Source organism: Panthera pardus, unplaced genomic scaffold (assembly GCF_024362965.1).
Source record: "Panthera pardus isolate Hobbes unplaced genomic scaffold, ASM2436296v1 HiC_scaffold_25, whole genome shotgun sequence".
Classification (NCBI taxonomy): Eukaryota; Metazoa; Chordata; class Mammalia; order Carnivora; family Felidae; genus Panthera; species Panthera pardus.
The window spans coordinates 26,044,864-26,071,737 of NW_026526821.1; the positions used below are offsets into that span (position 1 = coordinate 26,044,864).

Consider the following 26,874-nt stretch of genomic DNA (forward strand, 5'->3'; position numbering starts at 1 on the left):
AGGACCACCAGCCTGAGTGAATCCTAAATCCAAATCCAGCCAGAGGACCCGTCTGTTTACCTATCCTCAAACAACACAGAACTTGCCAAGCAAACCAAGCAGCTTATTCAAGTTAACTGCACCAGTGACCTAACCTGAACCAGTCAGATCAAAAGACTTCACAGTCCTCAGCCGAAAGGACGAGGTCAAAAGACTTAGGTCAGAGGTGCAGGCAGTAGCAGCTTCACTCCTTCCAGGGTTAACTTCTCAGCGCACCTTACCCAACAGTATCTTCACAAACTCTAAGCATGCCTGGAGGCATCTTCTTGTAGATTACCAACACATGGGGTATCAAATTCCTTCTGAAGGCGCATACTCTTAACTTCTAGAGGAAGTAATATGGATTTCACCCTACGCAAAATCATCAAGTTGGGTTTACAGAGCATCCATGATTGTGGCAGGCACCCTAAAGCCCACACAGAAAATTACCTCCTACCCATTTATTTCATACTGAAAATGGCAGCAAGTCTCTTTCTGAACTCACTTCTTCTGGCACAGAATTTTTAAAAAGGAGGGAAAAATGATGACAATTTCAGGTTATTTCATAGATTCAGACTGTGTCCACTGCCTTTGAAACATACTTTCAGGGGGGAAAAAGCTATCGCCCCATGGTATCCAGCAAGCACTATCCAGCAGTACGTTTCTCAGGTGGAATCCGCCTGAAAAGACTTCAAGGCAGATGGGCCAAGCCTTGGACTTCTCAAAAAACCTCTCACAGTAACATGAGAATGTCTAACAGCAGGAAGCCGAGAAATGTAATGTCAAGAACAGAGAAAAAAGGAACAGGCTTAGAAATAAGCACATTTGAAAAAAACAGTGAAAGATTTGAAAAGATCAGTCCAAATTTAAGAAAGAAGAATTGGCCCCTTACCATTTGAACCTAAAAGAATATACCCAGGGCAAGACAAACTTCAGAAGACATGACACTCTTGAAATACAGAATTTTATTTAGAAACTGTTTAAAGTAGAAAAAAACCCTGTCAAGAAAGACCAGGTGGAAAATGGGTTCCCAATAAAATGGAATTTTAGGGCAACAAAAGTCTAAAAGGCCACAAAAGAGAAATAGCACCACTGTTATTTGAACAATGGCTAGTTACTTGCATTTTTTGGCATTGTTAATCACTGAATCTGGGTTTTCCTCTGAATCCCACACAGAGCATGCACTACACAACAATTTTATCATAAAATATCTGCTTTCTACACACATTTTAGGACAAGCTACCACCAGAAACAAATCAATACAAATACATCAGGGGCTGAACAATCTTCAGTAGTGGGTGACACACATTTTGCAGAATTCTGCCAAACAAAGGAACTGAATAGGCTAGGGGTAAAGCAAATGAGGAAGAGTTAAGGAATGAAATATTTTAAATATTAATAATTAATTCAGACACGGCACTGTATTTTCTGCAAAAGAAAATTAACATTTAGTAACACGCTAACGAATTTTATCTCCAAAGAGATTAGTGCACTGGCAAAGTATTCCGATAACAGTGGAGGGCTGTGGACAGCAGGTACCAAGAACACCCAGCCTTGCAGAGCCCAAGGTAGCGATGGCCTTCACTGGTCACTCCCTTTGCCAGAGGTCCAGAAAGAACTTGCAGCGTGACCACCTGCCTGCTGAACTTACACTCTAAGCAGCAAACTTTAAGGAGCCAAAGAGGAGTCCCCAGTGGGCAAGGGGAGCAGAGAAGAGAAACATGTTCAATGTAAACTTAAAAGACAGTAAAATGGGACACGACCCCCATTCAAATCCCAGAGATGTGGGCAAGTCCCCAAAAGTAGTTGTTAGATTTAAAAACTGGACACACCTCATTTCCCAAAAAACACAATACATAGAAATTTCAGGGATAACTGGAAAAATGGTCAGAGAAATGTTCACTGAAATTGAAGCTCTACAACTCAAACATGTCAGGGCTGAAACACACCCTCTGTTCGTCCAGGCAACAATGCCTCTTGCTTCTCAGGGCAGGGATACAACTGGTCAAGGACACCAAATGGCTTTACAGAGCAACTTTTTAAACTTTCCTTCTGGGCCAAGGTGTAGGCCTTTGCAGATTCAAACAGCCCTGCAAGGCCTGTGAACAGCAGATACCAAAGGTCCAGAGGTCTGGCCCTTCCTTCCCAGACACAATGTCAAACACGTAAATCTGTCACGTTCCATTTTATATTTTGAAATATGGAAGCATATTTTAAATACTCTTAAGGCATTTATTTATTAAAACGTTCTCTGCCAAGATTTCACATTAGCTTAAAATTCAAATCAGTCTTTACATTTCTCTACTGAGGTCTCCACCTCAGTGCATTACATAAAAACACCGTCTCCAGCAATCAGTGTTACCAGCGTCCACACGGGGAGCCCCATGGTCGGCCTCTCTGCTCCCTAGGTGAGCCAGCTAGGTGTTAATACTGCTCCGCTACAAGGTGAAAGCTCCTAACTCAAACTCATTGGAAAAAGAGTGAAACTTCTGCAAAGTGCACTTTAAGAAGAGGTACTTTTTGCTCATGAAAAGAAACCAGTGAGTCCTCTAAGAATAATAAAAGGGAATATTTTACAGTTAAGCACATGATTTGGAGTGAAGAATTCGGATGTTGCTCTGCTGGTCCAGGCTGTTAATACTCTTCTTGCTCCTCCTGTGGGCCCCCTTCATCAGGGATCACAAAGCCTTCCTAAAATGGGAAAATGAGAGGGGAAAGCTATTACTCAGCACCAAGCAAACCATCAGTTTCTACTGTGGGGTCACTTTCCTCATACTGAAAGCCTCTCAAAGTCTACGGCTCTTCCTGTCTCTACCACACACTTGACATTTAATAGCACAAGGCCAGTGACCACTACTTTTCTTAGACAGTAGAAACAATCTCACAAAAGGCAAAAAAAACTGAGCACAAATTTACTCTCAAAAGTTGATTTCTTGATTTTGGCGATGATTTCACACATCAAGTTGTACTTAAACGTGTACGGTTCGTTATGTCAATTATACCTCAAAAAGGTTGTTTTAAAAAAAAGAAAATTTACCCTCAAAAATCCCTGAAGTCATGATGGAGTTCAATATAACGCCATCTCCCGTCAATAAGCTGTCCCACAGCCTGCTTTTCCTTTCCGCATGCTTTTGATCACACTTAGGAACCACTCATGCAATTGCAGGTGCTGTGGGTTCACCCAAGACACTCCCAATACCCACAAGAGCGGTAAGACTGACTCCACCTCAGTGGCATGGGAAAACAGCAGATTCACGGCTCCCGCCTCACACTGGCTCCGGGCATTCTGGCATGTGACAGTGGCTACGCCACCATAAAAATCCGACTTCCTTCAACCACCATCTTTTTTTTTTCTTTTTAAACTAAATCTCTACAGCTGGATTTACCTAAGATATGACACCACTAAAATAATACTCAGACTAGCCCAAGGACCCCTATATCTTCATCACCTCTGTTTTCATTAGCTGCCCAGAGCAAGCCCGGAATAAGGATTTATTGAACAAAGTATTTTTTTCATCATGTCTCGATCCCCCCCCAAATTCACTTGATATGTTTAGAGAACAGTGTTAATGACAATACTAATATTACCTTATGTTTGTATACTGCTATACCATAAAACACTCAGATATACACTGCAGCTTGATCCTACAGACCTTGCTAGGTATGCAGATTCACACAAAAGTAAAGCCAGTCAACAGTGAACATAGCGAGATAGCAAATCCTAAATCTAGGGAAAATCAGTCTTCCATGATCAGCTAATGTGTCATGATTAATATCAGCAGCTTCGGTTGTGTAATAATACACACGGATCCCAAGAAACTGGCCCATAAAGTACTGGGAGGAAATGGGAACCAGGCACAAAGATACAATCTGACAGGTGTGGGCAGGGAACATCAAAAAGGGGCCAGTACCTGGTTCCCAGGTCATGATAAAATGGAGCTAGCACCTCAGGCTGAGGGGTCCAAGCCGTAGGGGGTGGAGTGGGGATGGTGGCGTTATGAGCATTTTGTAGCACTCATCGCCTGTCAGGGGCCATGAACTACAGAAGCAGGGCAAGCCAGCCACCTCCATGTCCTTTTCCTGACTCAAAGGCTCACAGACGTCAAGGCAGAGGCGGAGGTTGAGCAGAGGTGTTCTCTAGCTGACTCTGAGGGGTCAAAGTTCAAGTCTTTTGATAACTGCTACGCTGGAACATACAAGCATCAGCACTGAATCGGCTGACACCAACCAGATAAAATTTATTTTCTCTGGTGGCAAATGGCAAGAAAACATCCTCATGTCAACACGTACGTCTGTGGCGTAGAGAATGTCCACGATCCTCTGCAATACAGGGTTGTTTTCCCCCTCGTTCTCCTGGCAAATCAATTCAATGTTCCTTAGCTTTCCAAAGTAGAAATCTCTCTCTTTCTCCAAGTCTTCAACAGTAAGTTTCAATACGTTGACCTGCATAAGACATTGAAAAGGGTGAGATACTTGGCATTTATATACCAGTAACATATCACACCACCTGCTAACCCAGAAGAAGAGGTGGCCTTCCATCAAACTCTCTAACAGGGACAAACACCCACTTTAGTTTAATATCAGTTTTCTTCATCTCCAAAGAAATAATGTGGGCCTGTTCATGGCCATCTTGACTCTAACAACCCCAAGGAAAAGGCAGGCCACACCATGAAACATGAGGGAACTTCTCAGGGACTGAGAAAAGATCAAGGAGAAAAAAAGATGGGATCCAGAGACAAATACAGAAGCAGAGTCCACAACCCAGCAAAGCAAGGTGGCCAACAATCATAAACTGTGTGCTTATCAGGGCACTGGTCAGTCAAATCCAAGTCTTTCTGCACGTGAAGGTCAATGGAAAGAGACAGTCGGTCCAGAGAATCAGGATAGAAATGGTGAGCCAGGAGGGGAAGACTAAAGATGACTACTGCTAGTCAAACACAGCTACAAGTGACAGAGGCCTGGGCATGGAAAACTCAATGGTTCTTACCGGGCTGCCGTATGTTGGGGACGGGGGAAGCGATCCATGACTCAAAAGAAGAGGAGAGGATCCTGGCACCTGTCTCTCTCCCAAGAGAGTTTCAAAAGGGAGACAGGACACGGAAGCAAGGAGCAGACCCACCATGTTCCACAGCTAGCTCCACTGAGCATCCCATCGGCTCACCATGCGTGCTGCAGAATCCTCCAGGCGCCCTGCTGAGGGGCTCTCATTCCCCCCAAAAGGTCCATGAAGAAATAAATTTCAGTGCTTAGGCCAGGTCTATCCAACCAAGAGCAATAAAAGTCGTAACAACTCTCAGGGCCCTTTGCGTATTTGAAGCACGATACATATCTTCATTCCAGTGTATTCAAATCTATGACATGTGAATTTGATTTAACTCTCACGACATGCAAATTAAAAGGCATACCACGCAGCACAAAATCCTCACAGGACACACAGGCCGGGGCCACAGGGAAGGTCAAGCCAGGAAATCAAAGGTGCAGCTGCGGAGAACAATTGGGTAGCAGGGAATTCTGAGAGCCAGAAAGGCACTGCAGAAATCTCGTCCAACCTTCTAAACTGGCTGGAATCTGAAGCAAACCACTTCTTTAGCTTCCCCATGACCTCACAAAGCAGCCAGCTACAGTCAAAGGGATCAAGTCCTGTCCTAGGGTGGAAGAAAACTCCCCCTTCAGAAGCTGCCATCACGAAGCCTCCAGAGATGAGGAGCAGGTGACAAGAACCACCAGGACCATTCTGTCAATTACTTAATTTCAATGTTCATCATCAAAGGCCTGAACAGACCAACCCGAATCAAGGTTCTAAACAGTCTTTCGCTCATCCTTTATCAACCACAGAAATCACTTCACTGCTGCTTGTTGCTTTCTTTAAACTATCAGCCCCAAAGCAGAACATGCCAGGGGATAGCAGGGCAAGAACTGACCAACCCCACCAGTAGGAAGCTGCCTTAAATCCTCAGTTCCAAGATCCAAGAGCCAGGGAAGAGGCCTTCTAATCACATCAGTGACAGGATGAAAAGGAAGTCAAAATGGCTTCAAAAGGTATGCTATACTTTGGAGTCTACCACTCACGATTCACTAGTGCCTCACCCACAAACCCACTCAAACCTCCTCAGGCCTACAAATCATCAAGGGCACCAGAACCCAGCCTTCTGGACCCTACCTGTGGGGCCAACGCAGCACTCCTCCAGGATATCACTCGATAACTATGTATCCACAAAAAACACACACGAAATACTCAGTATACACTAATAAGTCACTGGCTTTCACTCCCCACTCCTCTAAATGCTTACTAATGAGGTTATTAAAACTCTGTGGCAAGTCATCAATGCCACTCTCAAACCTTCTCTTGTAGTAAAGTAATAGCCATAATCTAGGAAACCCAAGGAGAATGCTTTGGACCTACACTGGCCACTATGGTAGCTGGGGGCCACAAGTAGTTACTTGGGCACTTGAAATGTGGCCAGTGCAATTGAGACCGGCTGTAAATATTAAATACACCCTGGATTTCAAAGACCTAGTACAGTCTTCAAACATAAAATATCTCATTGATAATTATTTGTAATGATTACATGTTAAAATGATAACACTTTGGATAGATTCGGTAATGGGTCATGAGAAGAAATTTCATGTGTTTCTTTTCACTTTTTTAAATGTAGCTACTAGAATATTTTAAATTATAGATATGCCTCACATTTCTGGTTTGCATTCTCCTTCTTTCGAACAGTGCTGCTTTGGACTCAACCAAAAGTAAATTTCTCCAGGATGCCTTAAGAAGGTGCAATCACTGCAGCCCTCCTAAGGAAATGAACACTACGAGGAAATCTGTGAAGAATACACTGTTGTCCTCTTATCGTAAGAAGCGCATCTTGCTCTATTTCCCACATCAGTCACGTTCCCCAGACCTCTTCACCTTCATCAAGGGGCACAAATTCAAATACTTCCAAGGGGCCAGACAGATCATGTAAATGAGCCAAGGGATCAGTGACAGAGTATTACAGGTTAAGGACTCTGGCAACCTGGAGAGAATCTAAAAAATCCTTCACATTAAAAAAAAATTAAAATGGAAACCCCGTGCAAGCCAAAGTACTTCTGAGGCAGGCGTGAGGCAGCTGGCTCAAACCCCAGCGCAGGACCCGTAACCTCCCCAGGCACACTGTCCTGGTCTGCGAGGCCTCACAGGACTAACACAAAAGTGCAAAAGTGAAACTGAAGCACTCGGGAGAGCAATGGCAAACGGCTCTCAAAACGTCAGCTATTTTTGTTTTTATCATTAACATCTGTATATTTCACCAAGACAATCGGGCTCCTGTGAACTTTTAAGAAAGACAATTCAGGGGCGCCTGGGTGGCTCAGCCGGTTGAGCGTCCGACTTCAGCTCAGGTCATGATCTCAGTCTGTGAGTTCGAGCCCCGCATCGGGCTCTCCATGCTGACAGCTCAGAGCCTGGAGCCTGTTTCAGATTCTGTGTCTCCCTCTCTCTCTGACCCTCCCCCGTTCATGCTCTGTCTCTCTCTGTCTCAAAAATAAATAAACGTTAAAAAAAAAAAAAAAGAAAAAAAAAAAAAAAAGACAGACAATTCAGAATCTATTTCACTCTATCAGGACCACAGACAACAGCCATAATAATTACAATGGTCTCTTATCCACTGCCATTTTCCCCATTTATCCCAAACCCCACCCTAAGAACCTGACAGCACATCAGCTCATGTGGCCCAATCAACTACCATGAGCAAAATATTAGCCCCACCTCACACAACACACAGTCAGTTCAGAGAGGTTAATTGACCCCAAGAAGTTAAATGGCAGAGTCAGGAAAATCCCCAAATGTATAGAACCCAAAGCCTGTGCCCCATCACACAGGACACGAGCTGAGTGAGCCAAGAGCAGCAGTCTCACAGAAGCCGCTGTGTCTTCTCCTACACAGTACAAGATCAACCCTGTGCTGGCCACCCAGCTTTGGCCTCAGCAACACTGCTTTTCTCTGAGATTGCTTCCCGTGTACATCCTTGCCTGAAAACCAACAGTTTCAGGGAAGTCTTTTTCTCCAGGACTTCTGTACTTCACAGTGACCACGCCCAGTGGGCACTCAAGGCAGCCACACTAATGGGGACGGTGACCCAGTCACCTTGACACTCCCATGGCACCTAGGAGCACAGGGCATGCAGAAATCGAAGACTGAAACAAAGCAAAACAAAACAAAATGAAACAAAACAAAACAAAACAAAACAATACAAAACAAAACAAAAAACTGTGATCTCTTGGCAGGTTCTTACGTCCTGAACTCCAAGGAGCAGGGTTGGGGTCACGAGAGGTTCCAGGTCAAAGTGAGGCCATTGCCTCTAGGTTTTAAGACTTGGCTTTTAGGAAAGTGAAAGGATTCAATCTCAAACTCACAGGAATCATAGAGCATCCCTGATTTTAAAACTGGAATTAATCAAGAGAATCATCCAAAAGCAAGCCAACAAACAAAACTCTACAAACTGGTGAGAAAACACGTAAAAGTCTAAACTTTGTTCAGATCCACAGAGACCTCTGACAAGTACCTTCAGGACATCTAACTAATCCTGAAGTATGCATTTCAAATCACTGAACTGATTAAGAACAAAAGAGCAACAGCGGGCTTTCCATACCAGTTCCACCGTAACTTGGATCTCTAGTGACCCAGGATTTCAGCAGAGAGCCCGTGCAGTCTTCTTTTTAATTACAATTTAGAAAGGAACTCTCCTTCATCTTTTGTCAGAGCCAAAATTCAAGAGACACTCTCTGAATCCCACAGAACCCTAACAGTTCCAGAAACCTTCAACAGGGTTCTAGCGTAGGGGTGGGCTTCCAAAGACATCGGTCTCCGTCACACTAACAGATCTTAGAAACGCCTGACCCCTCTCTTCCACCTCCACCTGCACACTCACAGTCCTCACACAGCACCCAAAGTGCTCACATGTCACGAGGACTGCTTCAGCAGGGGGACGAGGCAGGTCTTTCTACAAGAGCACCGACAGCCCTCCCGTGGTCAGTGCTGCCAAGAGTCCGTCCCCCGAAGTGACTCCCGTCTTGGACAGAGGAGGTGCCTACCTGCTGCATCAATTCAGCTGCTTCGTCATCCCCGTTGCCCACACCAGGATTCTTTCGCACCACACCTGGGCCAGCCTTAGGGGTTGCAGTAGTTCTGTGGGTCGCAATGGGCCTCTGTGGAGCTGAGAGAGGAGCAGAGCTTTTTTTAAGAGGAGAAATTTCAAGACCAAAAGAACGGACGGGGCAAGAGGAGGCTGTGAACAACTGCCCTCCACAGCTGTATAGTGAAGGCACCCAACGTAGAGAGCCCAGCATGCAAAACTGCACTCCCACGTTTGCCCAAGGTGGTTTTTATCCTGGCAGCAGAGTCAGGTACTGACTTTAGCCACCACCTTTGGTGCTGGGAATGAATCCCTCTGTGAGGTCTTTCTTCCACTGGGGTTAAGAGGACTATCACCTGAAAGAGACACAGTCATTCTGGCGCATACAGACGGTCCACCTTAACCTAGCTCCAACCAAATCCACTAACAGGGACAACTCCATGGAGCAAAGGCAAACTTCATGCCAGGAGTGAGCTCACAGCCCCAGCTGCTGTCAGGTGCCCAAGGTTCCCCATCTGGGAAGTCAGATGCCCTCTACCTTAGAACCTCAAGCTTCTTGGCTTGGGAAGGGGAGGGTGGTAGAGACTGCTGTTACCGCTAATTACCTCAAAACCTGCACCTTGTTCACTTTTAAAAGGTGTTTAGGAGAGTTATGAGAGAAAAGCAACACCCTGACTAGGATTTACAACTTCTCTGTACGTAGAGCCAAAAAAGGTAGTGAAGTTAAAACATGGAAAGAGCAGTCAAGTTAAAACAATCAAGGATGGGCTACCTTGAGGTAAATTTATCACCCATGATGATTTTAATCATGTATTCAGCAACTATTTTGTAAAGCTGCACATTATGCCAGGCTTAAAAGTATCTGATCTTCCTGATACCCCAAACTATTCAGTAACCATAAGGCCTTTCACCCACAGGTACAGGCATTCCTCTGGATGATTTCTAGTCTGCGTTCATCCCCAAGATTGAATGCTTACTACAAGTCTCCACTTGCCTGTTACCAGCACCTGAAATACGAAAATGTACAGGGTTACCTACACAGATCCCCACTCTAAGAAGCTAACACCCAGTATTTGGAGAAATCAGAACCTTCATACACTCTGCTGATGGGAATGTAAAACGCTGCAGCCACTTGGAAAATAGGTAGTTCTGCAAAAGGTCAGAGTAACCACATGACCCAAGAATTGTGTTCCACAAGTATATACCTTTGGATATATGCCAAGAGAAATGAAAACATAGGCCCACACAGAAACCTATATAGGAGTGTTCAAAGCAGCACTACTGATAACAGCTCAAGAGTGGAAGCAACCCAAATGATCATCAAGTGGTGAACAGATACATGGTACGTGGTACGGCCATACAATGCAGTATAACTTAGCCATTAAAAACCACCAAGTACTGGGGCGCCTGGGTGGCGCAGTCGGTTAAGCGTCCGACTTCAGCCAGGTCACGATCTCGCGGTCTGTGAGTTCGAGCCCCGCGTCAGGCTCTGGGCTGATGGCTCGGAGCCTGGAGCCTGTTTCCGATTCTGTGTCTCCCTCTCTCTCTGCCCCTCCCCCGTTCATGCTCTGTCTCTCTCTGTCCCAAAAATAAATAAAAAATGTTGAAAAAAAAAAAAAAAAAAATTAAAAAAAAAAAAAAAAACCACCAAGTACTGCCACGTGCTACAACGTGGATGAATCTGGGAAACATTATGCTAAATGAAAGAAGCCAGACACAAAGACCACATACTCTATGATCCTCTTTATGTGAAATGTCCAGAATGGGTAAATCCACAGACAAAGCAGATCAGTGGTTGCCTGGGGTTGAGGGGAAGGGAAGAGCTAGGGGAAAACGGGAAGTGACCGCGACAGGGCACACACGAGGTTTCTTTTTGGGAGTAATAAAAATATTCTAAAATTGGATGTGGTGATAGTTGAACATATCTGTAGATATACTAAAAAGAACTCAAGTGTCTATTTTAAATGGATGAATTGTACGGCAAGTGAATCACATCTTAATAAAGTTGTATATCCATAAAGCTATGAAAATTAAGAGTACTCAATGTCCCTATCTACCAGATGGATCAGCCTCTCTCTCAAGGTACTATGGGATCTTAACTAATATTCTTGCTACCTTCTGGAAAAGGAGTTAGCATTTGTAGAACACCTGCCCTGTCCCAAAGCGTATGTGTGTTTTATGAATACACTACAGGTTTTGGGAAACCTACCAGGCCAAAACCTTCTAGAGAAGGTCTCTAAAAACTGCCTCCCAGATTCTGCTGGCATCACAGCAAGCCAAAGCCACTAAGCAGCTCAAATTTTAGGGAGGACAGGGAAGCCTGAAGTAAGCACAGGAAGCTGGTCTGCAGACAGAACGATGATGCAGAGAGCCAAGCACAGTCCCTAAGAGACCTAGGAAACTCCTTCAGTTCCTAGGTATTCACATCTGGCTGTAACTTCCCATCCTAGGGTCCTATGAAATGTCCTCATGTTCAAACTAAAGCTCTCTTCTATGTGAGCTGACCTGAAGAATTTCTACCCCACACAAGTAAACAGTGTTGACAAAATTAAATTCATTGAATTCATTCAGGCCTCAAGAATAACCCTCTGGGGCAAGTACTGAAATTCCCACTTTATACACAAAGAAACTGTGGGGCAGAGATGAAGTGGCTTAAACAGGGCGACAGTGACCCAAGAACAAACACAGGTCTGCCTGGTGCCACAACCCATGCTCATACCACATGGCTGGGAGTGAGCTGCTTAATCTCCCAAAGCCAACAGCTGCTCAAGAGATTCTGACTGAAGGCTGAATGAATACTTGGAATACTATTATTTGGAAATGGTGTTTTTGTTTTGTTGTTTTACCTGCACTGCTAGAGCTGAGAGGTTTCTTCGGTTTGTTCAGAGCTGGAGCAACAAGGGAGGGAGCCACTGCAGTTTCTTGACCTTGTCTGGCAGCTACGGGGTCATAGTCTTTTCCATCATAGTTTGCATCAAAAAACTTCTTGAACCACTGAACAAATTCAAAATTGTCCTGAAACTTTCCTTTTACTAATTTGTCCACAGGAATTATCTGCAGAGAAATATCAAGACTATTTAGCCCAAAGCAAGAGGCTTTTGGCAAGCATCAAACATGTCCATGCATCAAATCAGTATAAAGCTCTGCCAAAAGGAGAAAAAAAATTTTTTAGAGGCAAGAACTTAGTGCTAAGTAAGCCCCTGAAAGTTTATAGAGCAAGTTTAATTCAGTTTGCTTTCCACAAAGTACTTAGACCTGGCAACCACCCTCCCAGTCCATCAAAAGGAATTAGAAAGGCAAAAGAATAAGCATCATTTGTATCATATGGAAGTCACATACACATATCCAAAGGCATCGTAAGACATGTCACTGCACTGTAAAGAGTAAATCTCCTATGCAACCTGCACGGCCACAGTGCCTATCACAAAGTATGAAACCTAGAGCACAAACCAACCACCGGTACCTATAATGAACTGTTAAAGAAAATTCTGTCGTGTCAACCATATCTCAGTAAAACTGGGAAAAAAAAAAAAAAAAAATTCATCCAGAAAAAAAAGAAAGGGGGGAAAAAAATTCTGTCTTAAAAACCGCTCAAGGTACATAATCAGTCCCAGAACAGATTTCTACAAAACGGTTATGTTTTTCAAGTAATTCCAATCCTATTAAAATATACTTTAAGGACCCTGTAAACTTTTTTATTGTACAAGGATCGTGTTATCAGTTATGACCTCAAATTGTTGGACTGTTGGCCAGAGTGTAATTATCTTTTAACTCTTCAAGGATTCCAGTGGCAATTGTATTTTTATAAAGAAGAATGTATGTAATAATCTGAACCATATCTACCCCTCTAAGCAAATAAATACAATTTTAAGAAATTACTTTGTATGATACTGAAGCATTTACAAACAAATGTGGAACTCACTTCCACATGTAAGTTCCACTTACATGTGGAACTCACTTCTCAATACTCCCTGACTACAGCAGGTGGGGTAAAGGTATATCTGAAACAAACTGGCCATGATATGATAATTGCTGAAGATCATGAGGGATCATCGTACTATTCGCTCTACTTTTGTATGCTTTAGAAATTTTCCTTGTTGAAAAAAATAAAGCATAGGGATGTATGGGTGGCTCAGTCGGTTAAGTGTCCGACTTTGGCTCAGGCCATGATCTTGCAGTTCATGGGTTTAACCCCCGCATCGGGCTCTATGGACAGCTCAGAGCCTGGAGCTGCTTCAGATTCTGTGTCTCCCTCTCTCTCTGCCCCTCCCCTACTCACGCTCTGTCTCTCTCTCTCAAAAAATAAAATAAACATTAGAAAAATTTAATAAATAGAATAAAATAAAATAGAACTCTATGAAAAGAAAAATTACTGCATATAATAAGCTACACCTAGTTTAAACTATGCCTGGTAACAAAATGATTTTCATTCAATACAAATGTATGTTCTATGTATTCTATAGAGACAAAACTAAAATAAAAATAAGACTGATTTCATAGTAAATACAGACCAGAGACACCAGGAAGATAATGAGTGATTACAAACTTTACTAAAAAAATGTTTTTCCCCAAAAATGACTTAAAAGAATAAACCATTCTAGGGGAGCCTGGGTAGCTCAGTTGGTTGAGTGTCTGACTCTGGCTCAGGTCATGATCTCATGGTCTGTGGGTTCAAGCCCTGGAGCCTGCTTCGGATTCTGTGTCTCCCTCTCTCTCTGCCCTTCCCCTACTCAGTCTATCTCTCTCTCTCAAAACTAAACATTAAAAAAATTTTAATAAAAAATTTAAAAAAATAAAAGAACAAACCATTCTAATGAGGGGGGAGGGGAGAAACATTAATTTTGCAGTAATACATTATCTATTAAAACAGAGATAACATTTGTCCTTAATGAAGTCTGGTGGACTGTGTTTCTGGTACCTTCAAATATCATTGGGGGCAAAAGGGAACTTGCCAGCACCCACAAGGGATCTTCCCTATACCCTGCTATAAAAAGCAAGTATTTCTAGAATCTTCTCTATTAGAACTACTTATTCTACCATCTGTTATGCTTTACAGATGTAAATCCAGGGATAAAAAGGATTAGATCTCAGACTAATAAAGATTAAACAGTATTATTAAAAAAAAAAAAAAATCATGAGGACAGATTTACAGGTTGATTCCTCCAAACGCTAGTAACTTCAAAATAAAGGAGAAAAACAACAGGAGAACCAAGGATAGGAGGGTAGAGGGAAGCTTTGCTCCCAGTAAATTCTATGTTAACTGGAGAAAAGATAACTATATGAATTGGGCTGGGGGGGGGGGGGGGGGAGGGGGGAAGGGGGGCAAATGTCCACTAGTAACAATTACTAGTTAAGAAACAACCTAAAAAGAAAAATCTAAATCAAAGAATAAAATTTACTTACTTTGTCAACACCCATTCTCTTAAAACCTGCTTGTAGTATTTTGAAGTTCTGGATGTATTCGTGTTCTAGCTTAGCCTGGAATTTCACTTTTTTCAGGGCAATGGAGCCAGGGAACAGCATGTCCATAAACTGACAATAGGCAGCCCCTGAATGAACAACAAGAGAATAAAATACACACTTAGGTCATTAAATGCTACGATTAAAAAAGCAGGATGAACTTTTACTCAGACCTATTTAACCCATGTACAATTCAAAAAATTGTTAATTGGACCCTACTGGGGTGCCTGGCTGGCTCCATTGATAGAGCATGCAACTCTTGATCTTGGTGTCGTGAGTTTGAGCCCCACATTGGGGGTAGAGTTTACTTCAAAAAAATTAATTAATTAAAAAAATAACAAGGTAGATCTATAAAACCCAAAAGCTTCATTACCACATGACTTCAAAGTCAATTTCTCAAAATCAGTAACAAGACTGGTTTCACCTAAGTTCTAACACACTTGCAATGCAGAAGCCTGTGATGAGGAAAAAAGAAATGTTTCTATGAAATTTTAAAACTATTCTTTGTAACAAACCAGCATGACAATAAAATGACCACTATAAAGAAAAATTAACCCTAGTGGCACATAGGTGGCTCAGCTGGTTAAGTCCAACTTCAGCTCAGGTCATGATCTCAGGGTGTGAGTTCAAGCCCCACATCGGGCTCTGCACTGACCCTGTGGAGCCTGTTTGGGATTCTGTCTCTGTCTCTCTCTGCCCCTCCCCCAATCACGTGTGCTCTCTCTAAAAACAACTTAAAAAAAAAGAAAAGAAAAAGAAAACGAATGCCTAGAAGAGCAAAAACAGAAAGAGAGGTGACTCTGGTTTTTTGCAAGGACATACCCTCCTCTCCACTAGCAAGAGTAGGGATTTCCCAAGTACTTTAAAGATCCATCCTCTGCCCTAGGTTAAATAAATATTTTTCTAAGATGACTGTCTCCCTGAGGTTTTACATCTCTACATAAACTTAACCCAACAGTTTATAAAGAAAGTTAAATAGAAGACACTTTTGTGTTCTCCCATTTAATTTTTTTAAAGTAACTACAGACAATCATTACACAGATTTCATCCCATTTGCTTTCCAATTTCATTCCTTCCCCCCACTTTCCCATTTTTTCCCATCACCACCCCCAAAAATATTTCCTTGGTGCTTAAAATGTCCATGAATGTAACTCCTCTAATGCCTACCAGACCACACTCTCCTCAGACAGGGAAGGGTTCCCAGTGCACTGAACTGTCCCTGCAGGGCTAAAGGTTAAAGGGCCAAAGGAGCCAACCAGGGGTAGGGACAAGAAACCGAGGGACGAACCAAGGGGCATTCTGCAGAGCGAGACTGCTGTAATACACACTGTCAACTTACTTTAAATCAGGCCAATCTGGCTCCCGGCCAGTTCTAGCATAACAGTGCCATTATCATCATTTTTGGAAAGAAGATGCAAAGGGCAGAAGCACTTCAGTGACCACAGTGACAGTCTGAGTAGAAACAAGCATCAGAAAGTGAAAGCCTGGTTTTCGAGGTGCCAGATTTACTTTCTTGTCCAACAAAAATATACTGAAGGAATTCTAGGTCCAGGGATTCAATTAGCAGTATTTATATTTTTAAAATAGGGACACCAAGAGCTTCCTACATTCTAGAGGACAATGACCAAGTGTCTTTAACAAACTAAGAGCATAAAGAAGGGTAATCTGTTACATTTAAAAAGAGTCACAATTTGGGGCGCCTGGGTGGCTCAGTCGGTTGAGCGTCCGACTTCGGCTCAGGTCATGATCTCACGGCTCGTGGGTTCGAGCCCCACGTCAGGCTCTGTGCTGACAGCTCAAGAGCCTGGAGGCTGCTTCTGCTTCTGCTTCTGTGTCTCCCTCTCTCTCTGCTCCTAACCCACTCACATTCTGTCTCTGTCTCTCTCAAAAATAAACATTAAAAAAAAAAATAAAAAGAATCACAATTTACTAATTGTAATGTAAATGTGATGCATAAAAATCAGCTTAAAAAGCGCATGCACATAAACCCACACACACACACACACACACACACACACACACACACACACAGAAAATAATCTATTAAGCATCTATACCCACAGCACTGCTCTACACATGAAAGGAAATTTTCTGAAACAGCAAAATAATGTGCATTTACTAAATGCACACTATTCTCAAGCCATCCATGAACTTCTGGCTAAAGTCAACCAAAACCACTTAAAAGCAGTAGTCATATGCCTCTCAGAAAAAACCTGTTTGATGAACTATCACAGTTCCTTATTTTAGAGCCAGAAGAATCCTTAGAGCCATCATAAATTTAAAAACTGAGGACGAAAAACTGTGGCCAAGACCACAGAGGCCAGAGAGCAAGCTTAGAACCAGACCCCAGGTATCCTGAACTCCCCGCCCACCGTTCTTTTGCACAGTACCATCATCTTACATCCTCTTAGAACAACTTATAGTTGAATAAAGAAGCATTTCCTAGATGGGGAGAAAAGATATACCACGCTGCTACACTATAGCTGGCTGAAGCAGAGAAATGATACATTAAAAAAAACATTAACACCTCATAAAAATGGACAAGGTAATTGGACAATTCACAAAAGAAATATAAACACATCCGGGGGTCCAGTCGAAGGCAGTTAATTAAAAAAAAAAAAAAATAGGGCAAAGATTCACTTACAAAACTATGCTAACTTTATTCACGGGTGTTAAAAAAAAAAAATGGAAGCAACCTTTATGTCCAACAGTAAGAGCAATCAATTAGCACACCATCTTCCTGAGAAATTATGCAAGTATCCAAAATACATTTTTTGGGGGGGTGCCTGGGTGGCTCAGTAGGTTGGGTGTCTGACTTCGGCTCGGGTCATGATCTCGTGGTTGGTGGGTTTGAGCCCCGCGTCTGGCTCTGTGCTGACAACTTGAAGCTGGAGCCTGCTTTGGAGTCTGTGTCTCCCTCTCTCTCTCTCTCTGCTCTTCCCCTGCTCACACTCTCTCTCTCTCTCTCTCAAAACATAAATAAACTATAAAAAAATTTTTTTTAAATACATTTTTTTATTTTGGGGGGGAACTCAAGATTTAATATTAAAAGAAAGAGCAAGATACAAAAAACTTATCTACAAAATATCTTCATATATATAAATAGTCATTTAATACATATGTATAGAAAAACAACTAGAAGAAAATACAACCTATCAGGTTAAACCATATGAAATTACTGTTTTTTAGATCAAAAATGACTAAATAGTGGCCATCTCTGGGGGATGGTACTGGATGCATTCTATCTTTTAAATATTCAAGTATGTACTATGGTAAATATTACTTTAAAATTTTTTTTGTTTTGTTTTTAAGTAAACTCTACACCCAACATGGGGCTTGAACTCACAACCCTGAGATCAAGAGTCACACCCTCCACTGACTGAGCTGGCCAGGAGCCCCAGTAAATATTACTTCTATAATTAGAACACACAAAAAAAGAAGGTAAATGTTTGAAAGAAAAAAATTTATCAGCTGCCTTTCACAAAAGGGCTGAAAACTCCTGGCCTAGAAATGTCTCAACTGGATACAGAACAGGTTAAAAGGAGCCTGCAGTCCAGTCTGCCTTAAGAACAAAGGCTGGCAACATAAGCAGGGCCCCTCTCAGATGGCTGCTGACCCAGCGATCTGTGGCAGGAGAACAGGCCCACGTAATCTGTGGCCTGAAGATGTAGACGGACTTAGGGCAGAACCAGCTTATGTCACTGAGTCAACCACGAGTCTCACCAACTGCTACGGCACCCCCCTACCAAGATCTGTGCTGCAAGCAGAGAACACGAAACAGTGCAACCCCTACTCCAAAAGCCTGCGAGATCTCAAGTGCACTGGTCCTCAATCCTTTCGGGTGCGAAGAGCCCTGAAGCATGAGATGAAAGCTGTAGCCAACATTCCACGCGAGAGATGCTTGTCTATCAGAAGACTCCAGATGAAGAGCTCCCAAGGTTCTAACACATCACACAGAAAACACACTAACTACTAAATGTAAGCATGTTCAGACTTTAGAGAATAGGCGAGGCATCAGTCATCTTAAAGGAGGAATAAAATTTGGAAAAAGAGGGCTATGAGGAGCCATTAACGCAGACATTAAAAACAGCCTTGGGCGCCTGGGTGGCCCAGATGGTTAATCGTCCAACTCTTGATTTCTGCTCAGGTCATTATGGGTTCAAGCCCCATGTGAGGTTCTGTGCAGATGGTGCAGAGCCTGCTTGGGATTCCCTTCCTCACTCTGCCCCCTTCTGTCTCCCTCTTTCTCCCACTCCCTCCCCCTCTCTCTCAAAATAAATAAATAAACTTAAAAAAAAAAAAAAAAATCAGCCTCAAGGGGCCCCTGGGTGGCTCAGTTGGTTGAACATTCGACTCTTGATTTTGACTCAGGTCATGATCCCAGCTTCATGTTGGGCTCCGCGCTGAGCACGGACCCTGCTTAAGATAGTCTCATTCTCTCTCTCCCTCCCCCTCTCCCTCCCCCCCCTCAAAAATGAACATTAAAAAAAAAAAACTTTCTCTCTGCCCCTCTACCCCACTCACATGCACTCTCTCTAAAAAACAAAAAAATTTAAAAATTAAAAAAAAAAAAATCAGGCTCAAGATATTTTAACATGGGAAAAATAATCCTATTTTGATTTTAAAAGCAGGAAACAAAACTGTCCAACACATACATGCGCTTGTACTTGTTATTTAATTTAAGGGTCTGTAAGAACAAGAGACTGGAAAGAAACCAAATGTCCACTGACAGGGGACTGCTCTGAGGAAAGTAGGTCTTACACAGACAAAAAGAAAGCAAAGTGGCATCAGCTATATGGATAGGAAACACTTTGGAATATATAATGTGATTACACATGCTACCATCTGTGTAAAAAGGAGGAAAAGAGAACACACACTCATAAAATATGGATGGATGTTTCTGCCTGTACATATACCCTCTCTCTGGAGCAAAAATGGGAGTGACTAGTTGACAGAGTTAGAAGGAAACTTTTCAATTTATCTTTTTTTATCTTTATCTTTTTGTTCCTTTTGAATTTTAAACCACTTTGAAACCTTCAGTTATTCAAAAAATAAAAACTATATATACAGTGTATGTCGATTATGTTTAACGCTTATAGGAAAGTACTGAAAGTACAGCTAAAATGAATGACTTTGGGCAAGTTGCTTAACTGTGCCTCAGTTTCTCCACATATAAAATGGCGATGACAGTCCTTATCTCCCAGGTTATATGTGTAAAGCACTCTGGAAAGTGTCTGGCCTATTGTAAGTGCTCAATAAATAAAGCCATAATTAAGGGGGAAAATACATCTAAAAGATAACAATGACTATCACTAATTGTGACATTACAGCAAATTATGGTTTTCTTAATGTTCCATAAGGACGACCTAAATTACTTATATTAGAAAAAAATTTCTTGAGGCATCTGGGTGGCTCAGTCAGCTGAATGCCCAACTTGGGCTCAGGTCACGATCTCACAGTTCATGAGTTCAAACCCGGCATTGGGTTCTGTGCTGCCAGCTCGGGGCCCGCTTCAGATCCTGTCTCCCTCTCTCTCTGCCTCTCCCCCGTGCACGTGCACACACACGCACACTCCCCCCCTCTCAAAAATAAACATTTTAAAAAAAAGAAAAAACTTTATCAAGGAGGTGCTTGAAGAGTCAGGCAAAAAATTGGAAGAGATACTTTCTTGAACAGAGTCGTGACTCAATAAACATGGTCTCAGGGCACCTGGGTGGCTCAGTCAGTTAAACCACCAACTCTTGACTTCAGCTCAGGTCATGATTCCAGGGTTGGGCTCTGCACTGAGCATGGAGGCTGCTTAAGATTCTCTCTCTCCCTCTCCCTCTGCCCCTAGCCCCCACTCAGGCACACTCTCTCTCTTAAAAAAGAAGAAGGGGGGGCTGGGGTCTCTGAGAAAGGCTGTGGACCACTGTAGTATGAGAGAGTGGGGGCAGGGGAACCCGAGGGGAACGTGTGCCTAGCTAGGCCACTGTGGCAGCACTAAGCAAACTGAAAAGGGGCGGGATCCAAAGCATCCCTCAGAAGACATACTGCACTTGGTGAATTAGCCTCTTTTGAGGCCTGAAACACTAGAAGAACAGTGGAATCGTGGCTCCAGATGAGTGTCTGGAAAACCTGAGGAGAAAAAGCGGAGGAGGCCTGGCTAGGGGCGTGGTCACACTCGGAGCAGCATGAGCAAGCTTGACAGGCTGTTTAGAGAAACTCGAGGGCTCCTGCAACCAGCTGAGGAAAAAGGAAATCTAGCATTTGCCAGGGACTGTCTGCACACCTCACACCTTTCCTATTCTGTGCAGCACAGGAACCATGGAGGAGGCCAGGCTAGAGAACAGAAGACAATCCGAGAAAGCGGAGACGAGAACATTCAGTGAGGGCCACTCTACAGGTTCAAAGCACCACGCTGGACCCTTGGAAACATGCAGAGGGGCCTGAATATGGAACAGAGGACTGGTTGACAAAAAGCAACCAGCATCCCCTCTCTGACACAAGCAATCCCTCATCCAAATTATTCTCTGTGATTAGGGGTTTTTCCTTGATGGCTGTTCTTCCAAAATACTTGATGACTAGCTCTCAAAAACAGGGAGACTATGAAATGGAAATACATCTTGAAACAACCTGACAACTCTGTCTCTGAAAGTTATCCTCGCCTTACCTCACAAGAGCCAAGCAAGGCTTGTTTCACTGCTGGGACGGGGAGGAGGGTGGGGGGTTCACAATGCTGACAAAACTTGGCCATTTCACAGGCAACCGGCACATTAGTTGTGTAGGAACTCAGAGCTTTGCCCTCTCCAGAGAAAAACCTATCCCTACCCTTCTAGGCTTGTATTTGAAAGAAAATTCCAGTCAGCTTGATGCTATGCTTATCAGAGGTGAGACCAGGAGGGACCAGGCACCAGCTTTGGTTAAAGGCTACTGGGAGGCTGCTTAGGCCTTGGGAAATTCAAGAGTCTGAGGAAGCTCACTTTCTCTATGACTCCAATCCCCTGGCAGCAGGCCTTCTCCAGGGACACGGTTTCTGCAGCTCATCCTGTTTGGTCTCATACTGAAAGCCGAGACCCGGTTTTCTAAGCATCAGGGTGAAACACAATGCAAACATCTGCATACTTGGAGAGAACTCCTAAACAGCTCTCCAGAGGAAAACTAGCTACGAATGAATAAAAGTTTGTTTACAAGTCACGGTTAAGTGTCCTGCACTTAGCACTTTCTGCTAGGGAAAAGCACTTTATCTAGGGTAAGAAAAACGGCAGGCAGCTCACAAAGTGGAAATTCTTCACAGGGGTTTTTAATGAGATAGTATCACTGTAATTAATGATATGTAATTCACATTTGTTTAACTCTCTTCCAAATGCTTCTTTTTAAAAAAATTATCACGTATGCAGCAGAGTGTAGGCTCTGTGGTCAGAAAAATGTGGTTCAAAACCAGGCTCTGTAATGCATTAAGCTGTGCCCCACGGGCAGTCTCCTCTCTAAGACAAGCATGCACCCTCCCCAGAGAGATCTACACTCACCTCCAGAGTCTGGCAAGAATCAGTATCTGAGAGCTATTTTTATAGACGGGCCTCAGAACAGCCCAATAGGTGGGCCTGGTCCTACTTCCCTAGTTTACAGATGAGGAACTAGAACATAGAGGGACATGTCCAAAATCACATGGCTCAGAGCAGACTGAAGCCTCTTCATGCCCAGTCCTGACTATCCACAACAGCTCCCTGTCTGAATGAGATAAATCTGGAGCCAGATCATATATGTACCACTTATCTACACATGAAAAGAGTTCTCATTTTCCAATTGAGTAAGTGAAATACACCTCAGAGTATATATATGGAAAGAGATAAATTTTAGGGAGAAATTGCTGGTGAAAAAGCTGGCCCCAATGAAAATTAGGATGACCTCATCCCCACATTAGTCACAAATCACGGGGCAAACAAGTGCTTTAAGAGCCTCAAACAAATGGGGATGCGGTGATGGGACTGAGGAAGTGAACGGAAACCAGGGGAAAGGCAGCACAGATCTAAGGCTGGCAACCTGTGCCCGCACCCAACCTGTGCCCACTACGACTGAGAAACAAGCATGACTCATAGGCACCATTTCACTACAGAACTTTACATGAAGCCTTCCTCTGACCACCTGTAAAACCCAGATTAAACATCCCAGGGGATATAACAAGCCAAGCAAGTGAAACCAAGAGCAAGACTAGAACCTAACTATAAAATAAGGAAGTACAGAAGCTGAATTCATTTAAAAAAAAAAAAAACACACAAATGAAAGCAGTCATTTTATTTTTAATGTTTATTTTTGAGAGAAAGAGAGACAGAAAGACAGTGTGAGCGGGGTAGCGGCAGAGAGAGAGGGGACACAGAATCCGAAGAAGGCTCCAGGCTCTGAGCTGTCCACACAGAGCCTGACACAAGGCTCGAACTCACGGACCGAGAGATCATGACCTGATCTAAAGTCAGACGCTTAACCAACTGAACACCCAGGTGCTCCTGAAACCAGTCAGTTTAAATCAATACAAATGGCACCAGTAAAAGAAAAGTCCGGAGAGCAAGGAGGGCATAGGAGCTGAAGAACATCGGCTCTTGATTTAAACAAAGGTTCAAATCTCATTTCTGTTCTTGGTTGTATAACTGGGGACTTATCACTCAATTTCTCTAAGCCCATTTCCTCATCTGTAAACTGAGCTTAATAAACATCTCTACCTCATGAAAGTATAGTGAGAGTTACACGAAGAGATATTGGAAAAACATTTACATGACCCTGGCACGTAAGCGTTCAATTAAAGGACCACTACTGTTACTACCATGAGAAGCTGAGGGTTCTAATTCTCTACCCCACAAACAAGATTAACAACTGAAGGAGCAGCAGAATACACATCTCATCCTTCTGGCATATTTTTGACCCCACCTCCTATCTGTAGTAGATCCAGTTTTGGTAACCCCAACACAATTCTTATCATGTCAGGACAGTCAGGAGCAGGTAGCACAACCCTCAAAAGGTGAGACAGAAAGTCTTCAGGGGACATAGAAACCAATAACACCTTCATGAAAAATAATTACCAAGAGCCTGAAGTTCATACCCTTTAATCTAGTAATTCCATTTCTAGAAATCACTATGGAAAAATTAGAAACCACCTAAATGTCCCCAGTCAGGAAGATGTTAAACAACTCCAGCATATCCAAAGAAATAGTACGTAGCCATTAAATTTTTTTTTTTAATGTTTATTTATTTTTGACAGAGAGAGACAGAGCATGAGCAGGGGAAGGACAGAGAGAGAGGGAGACACAGAATCCGAAGCAGGCTCCAGGCTCTGAGCTGTCAGCACAGAGCCCGATGCGGGGCTCAAACCCATGAACCGTGAGATCATGACCTGAGACGAAGTCAGGCGCTTAACCGACTGGGCCACCCAGGCGCCCCGTACATAGCCATTAAAAATAAGTCATTTTTCAGAGCACCTGGGGGCGCTCAACTGGATAAGCATCAGACTTCAGCTCTGGTCATGATCTCATGATTCGTGAGTTCAAGCCCCACATCAGGCTCTGTGCTGTCAGCACAGAACCTGCTTCGGATCCTCTGTCCCCCTCTCTCTGTCCCTCCCCCACTTGTCCTCATTTTCTCTCAAAAATAAACGTTTTAAAAAAAAATAAGTCATCTCTTGGGGTACCTGGCTCAGCTGGTTAAGCAGATGGCTCTTGGTTTGGGCTCAGGTCACGCTCTCACGGTTTGTGAGTTCAAGCCCTGGGTCGGGCTCTGTGCTGACAGTGCAGAGCCTGCTTGGGATTCTCTCTCTGCCCTTCCCATACTCATGTGTGCATGCATGCTTTCTCTCTTTCTCAAAATAAATAAATAAACTTTAAACAACAAAGTCATTTTTATGACAGTGAATGACACCAGAGAACATTCACAACATAGTTAACTGAAAAAAGCTGGGACATATACAAATATATATATGTGCACAGAAAAGTGAAAGCAAACCCCAAGGGCAGTTTTCTCTGAATACTGAAACTATGGGCATTTTTTATTTTCTTCTTTTCAGTTTTCTAAATGTCAATTAGTATACACAAAAACAAAACACGTTTTTGTTCTTGTTTTAAATCATTACCTCTCCGCGAAATCCTTGTTAAACAACAGTTCCATAAAACTGTGGTTGAGATGGCATTTGCAGGTCTTTGGTCTTGTGCTACTTGGGAATAAGAAATGCCACTGATAAAATACAAAACTAGAACAATTATAATTTCCATCTTCAAATAAAATATTTCAAATCTGGACGCACAAGCGTGCAGATGGAAAAGCCGGGCTAGGCAGCAGGCGGCAGGATGTAGAGATGGTGGCACGCGGGCCAGAAGCACCCTCTCAGCACAGTTCCTTCTAGAAGTGGAACTAGGGCAGGGCTGACACAGAACCTGAACCAGTGGCCTCTGCAGTCAGATACAGGCCTGTGCACTCCTAAAGGACCTGCAGGCTTTCCTGGAAAAATGGCGTAGTGGACTTCTCTTACCTGAACACAACTGTTCGATCTTTGTCAGATTCAGCTGCAGAGACTCATTGATCCAGGCCAGCATGTCATGTCGACTTAGGTTATCACTGGTGACGGACGTTGAGTATACGTTCACTGCCATCTTCTACAGGTGAGGAAGCAGGTGAGGAAAAGAGAAGGGCTCACGTTATTAGGCATGCAAGGGAGAGCAAGCCATTTCCTGGAGTCACCCAAACCTGTAGTACACAATTTTTAAGCTTCGCATTCTTCCCCAAGAGGCCAAATCAAACACTACGATTCCACCCCAGCTTGGAGTGCCACACATAAGCATGACCCTGGATGAATTGCCCAACACCCACCAGCCTAAAAGTTAGGCCCCATTCTAATGTGATTTGTATAAAATTTGAAGATAACAAAGACACTATATAAAGAGATGATTAAATGCTTTATGAAGGAAGGCTAATGCATGAACAAGAATGTTCTCTGTTCAGAAAATGTCAGTCCAGGGGATCCTGGGTGGCTCAGTCGGTTAAGCGTCCGACTATTAATTCTGGCTTGAGTCATGATCTCACAATTCATGGGTTTGAGCCCCGCATTGGGCTCTGTGCTGACAGTGCAAAACCTGCTTGGGATTCTGTGCCCCCCTCTTTCTGCCCCTCCCCCTGCTCGCATGCTCCCTTGTTCACTCGCTCTCACTCTCTATCCCCAAATAAGAAAGAAAGAAAGAAAGAAAGAAAGAAAGAAAGAAAGAAAGAAAGAAAGAAAGAAAGAAAGAAAGAAAGAAAAAGAAAATGTCAGTCCAAACTTACCCATTACCATATCAAAATGTTCACAGAAGTTTCCTTCAGAGTGGGCTTTTCTCTTTTAATGTTTATTTATTTATTTTGAGAGAGAGAGAGAGAGAGAGAGAGAGAGAGAAAGCACATGCTTGAGCAGAGGAGGGGCAGAGAGAGAAAGAGAGTGAGAGAGAGAATCCCAAACAGGCTCTGAGCTGTAAGCACAGAGCCCAATGTGGGGCTGGATCCCACGAACTATGAGATCATGACTTGAGCCAAAATCAAGAGTCAGACGCTTAACTGACTGAGCCACCCAGGCACCCCCAGATGGTGGGCTTTTATTAATTCCTCTTTTTGGTTTTCACTATTTTCCATATTTTCTTTAAAGACTATATCCACTTTTCTAATCAAAACAGTAAATAAAACTTTTCAAAACCCTAAGTACTACAAACATGTTGGGAAATAACCTTACAGTGAAGAGACCTTGCTGCTATTCTCTGCTAGACCACCTGGGGACAGGAAGACATCTAAGGAGCTTCACAGACATTTGTCATTTACCCCGACAACTCTCTGCAAGGTTCACCTCGTTCTCCTCATTTTACAGATGAGGAGAGAGGCTCAACATAGAAACCCTGGGAATGGCAGCCAAACCTGTCCAGCCCCACCATCCACATTCTCTCCCAGCCACTAGAAAATGCTGCCCCTCAACCTTCTGCTAGGCTTTCGGGTGCAAAACAACAAACACACAGAAACACAGTAACTTAAAATGCTATTAAATGTGGATGCCATCATCATCCTCATTCAGTCAACAAATGTACACCAAGCACTGTTCAAGGGCCAAAGAAATGGAAAAGCAAGAGAAACAAGTTGCCTGCCCACAAGTAGTTCACACTCTATCGGTGGAAGTCTGACACAGACCAAACCCACAAACAAATGTCATTTCCTATCAACCATTTAGGAAATAAGGGTGGTGGGGAATGTAGTCGGGGAAAGCCTCTCTGACTTGATGTTTGAGCTTAAGATTCAGAAGGACACA

The 26,874-nt window shown here is 43.2% G+C and overlaps 1 protein-coding gene across 1 annotated transcript in view; it reads right to left on the minus strand.

Annotated features, from left to right (window-relative positions):
- Positions 1 to 965: 965 nt before the first annotated feature.
- Positions 966 to 26,874, minus strand: part of MAPRE1 (microtubule associated protein RP/EB family member 1) — a 30,544-nt gene continuing 4,635 nt past the window's right edge. The window contains exons 2-7 of the mRNA XM_053890348.1: positions 25,084 to 25,207; positions 14,535 to 14,680; positions 11,978 to 12,185; positions 9,091 to 9,212; positions 4,309 to 4,461; positions 966 to 2,709 (exon numbers count right to left, since the gene is read on the minus strand). Coding sequence (XP_053746323.1) covers positions 2,653 to 2,709; positions 4,309 to 4,461; positions 9,091 to 9,212; positions 11,978 to 12,185; positions 14,535 to 14,680; positions 25,084 to 25,204 — 807 coding nt within the window. The 5' untranslated portion in view covers positions 25,205 to 25,207 and the 3' untranslated portion in view covers positions 966 to 2,652. The remainder of the gene's footprint in view (positions 2,710 to 4,308; positions 4,462 to 9,090; positions 9,213 to 11,977; positions 12,186 to 14,534; positions 14,681 to 25,083; positions 25,208 to 26,874) is intronic.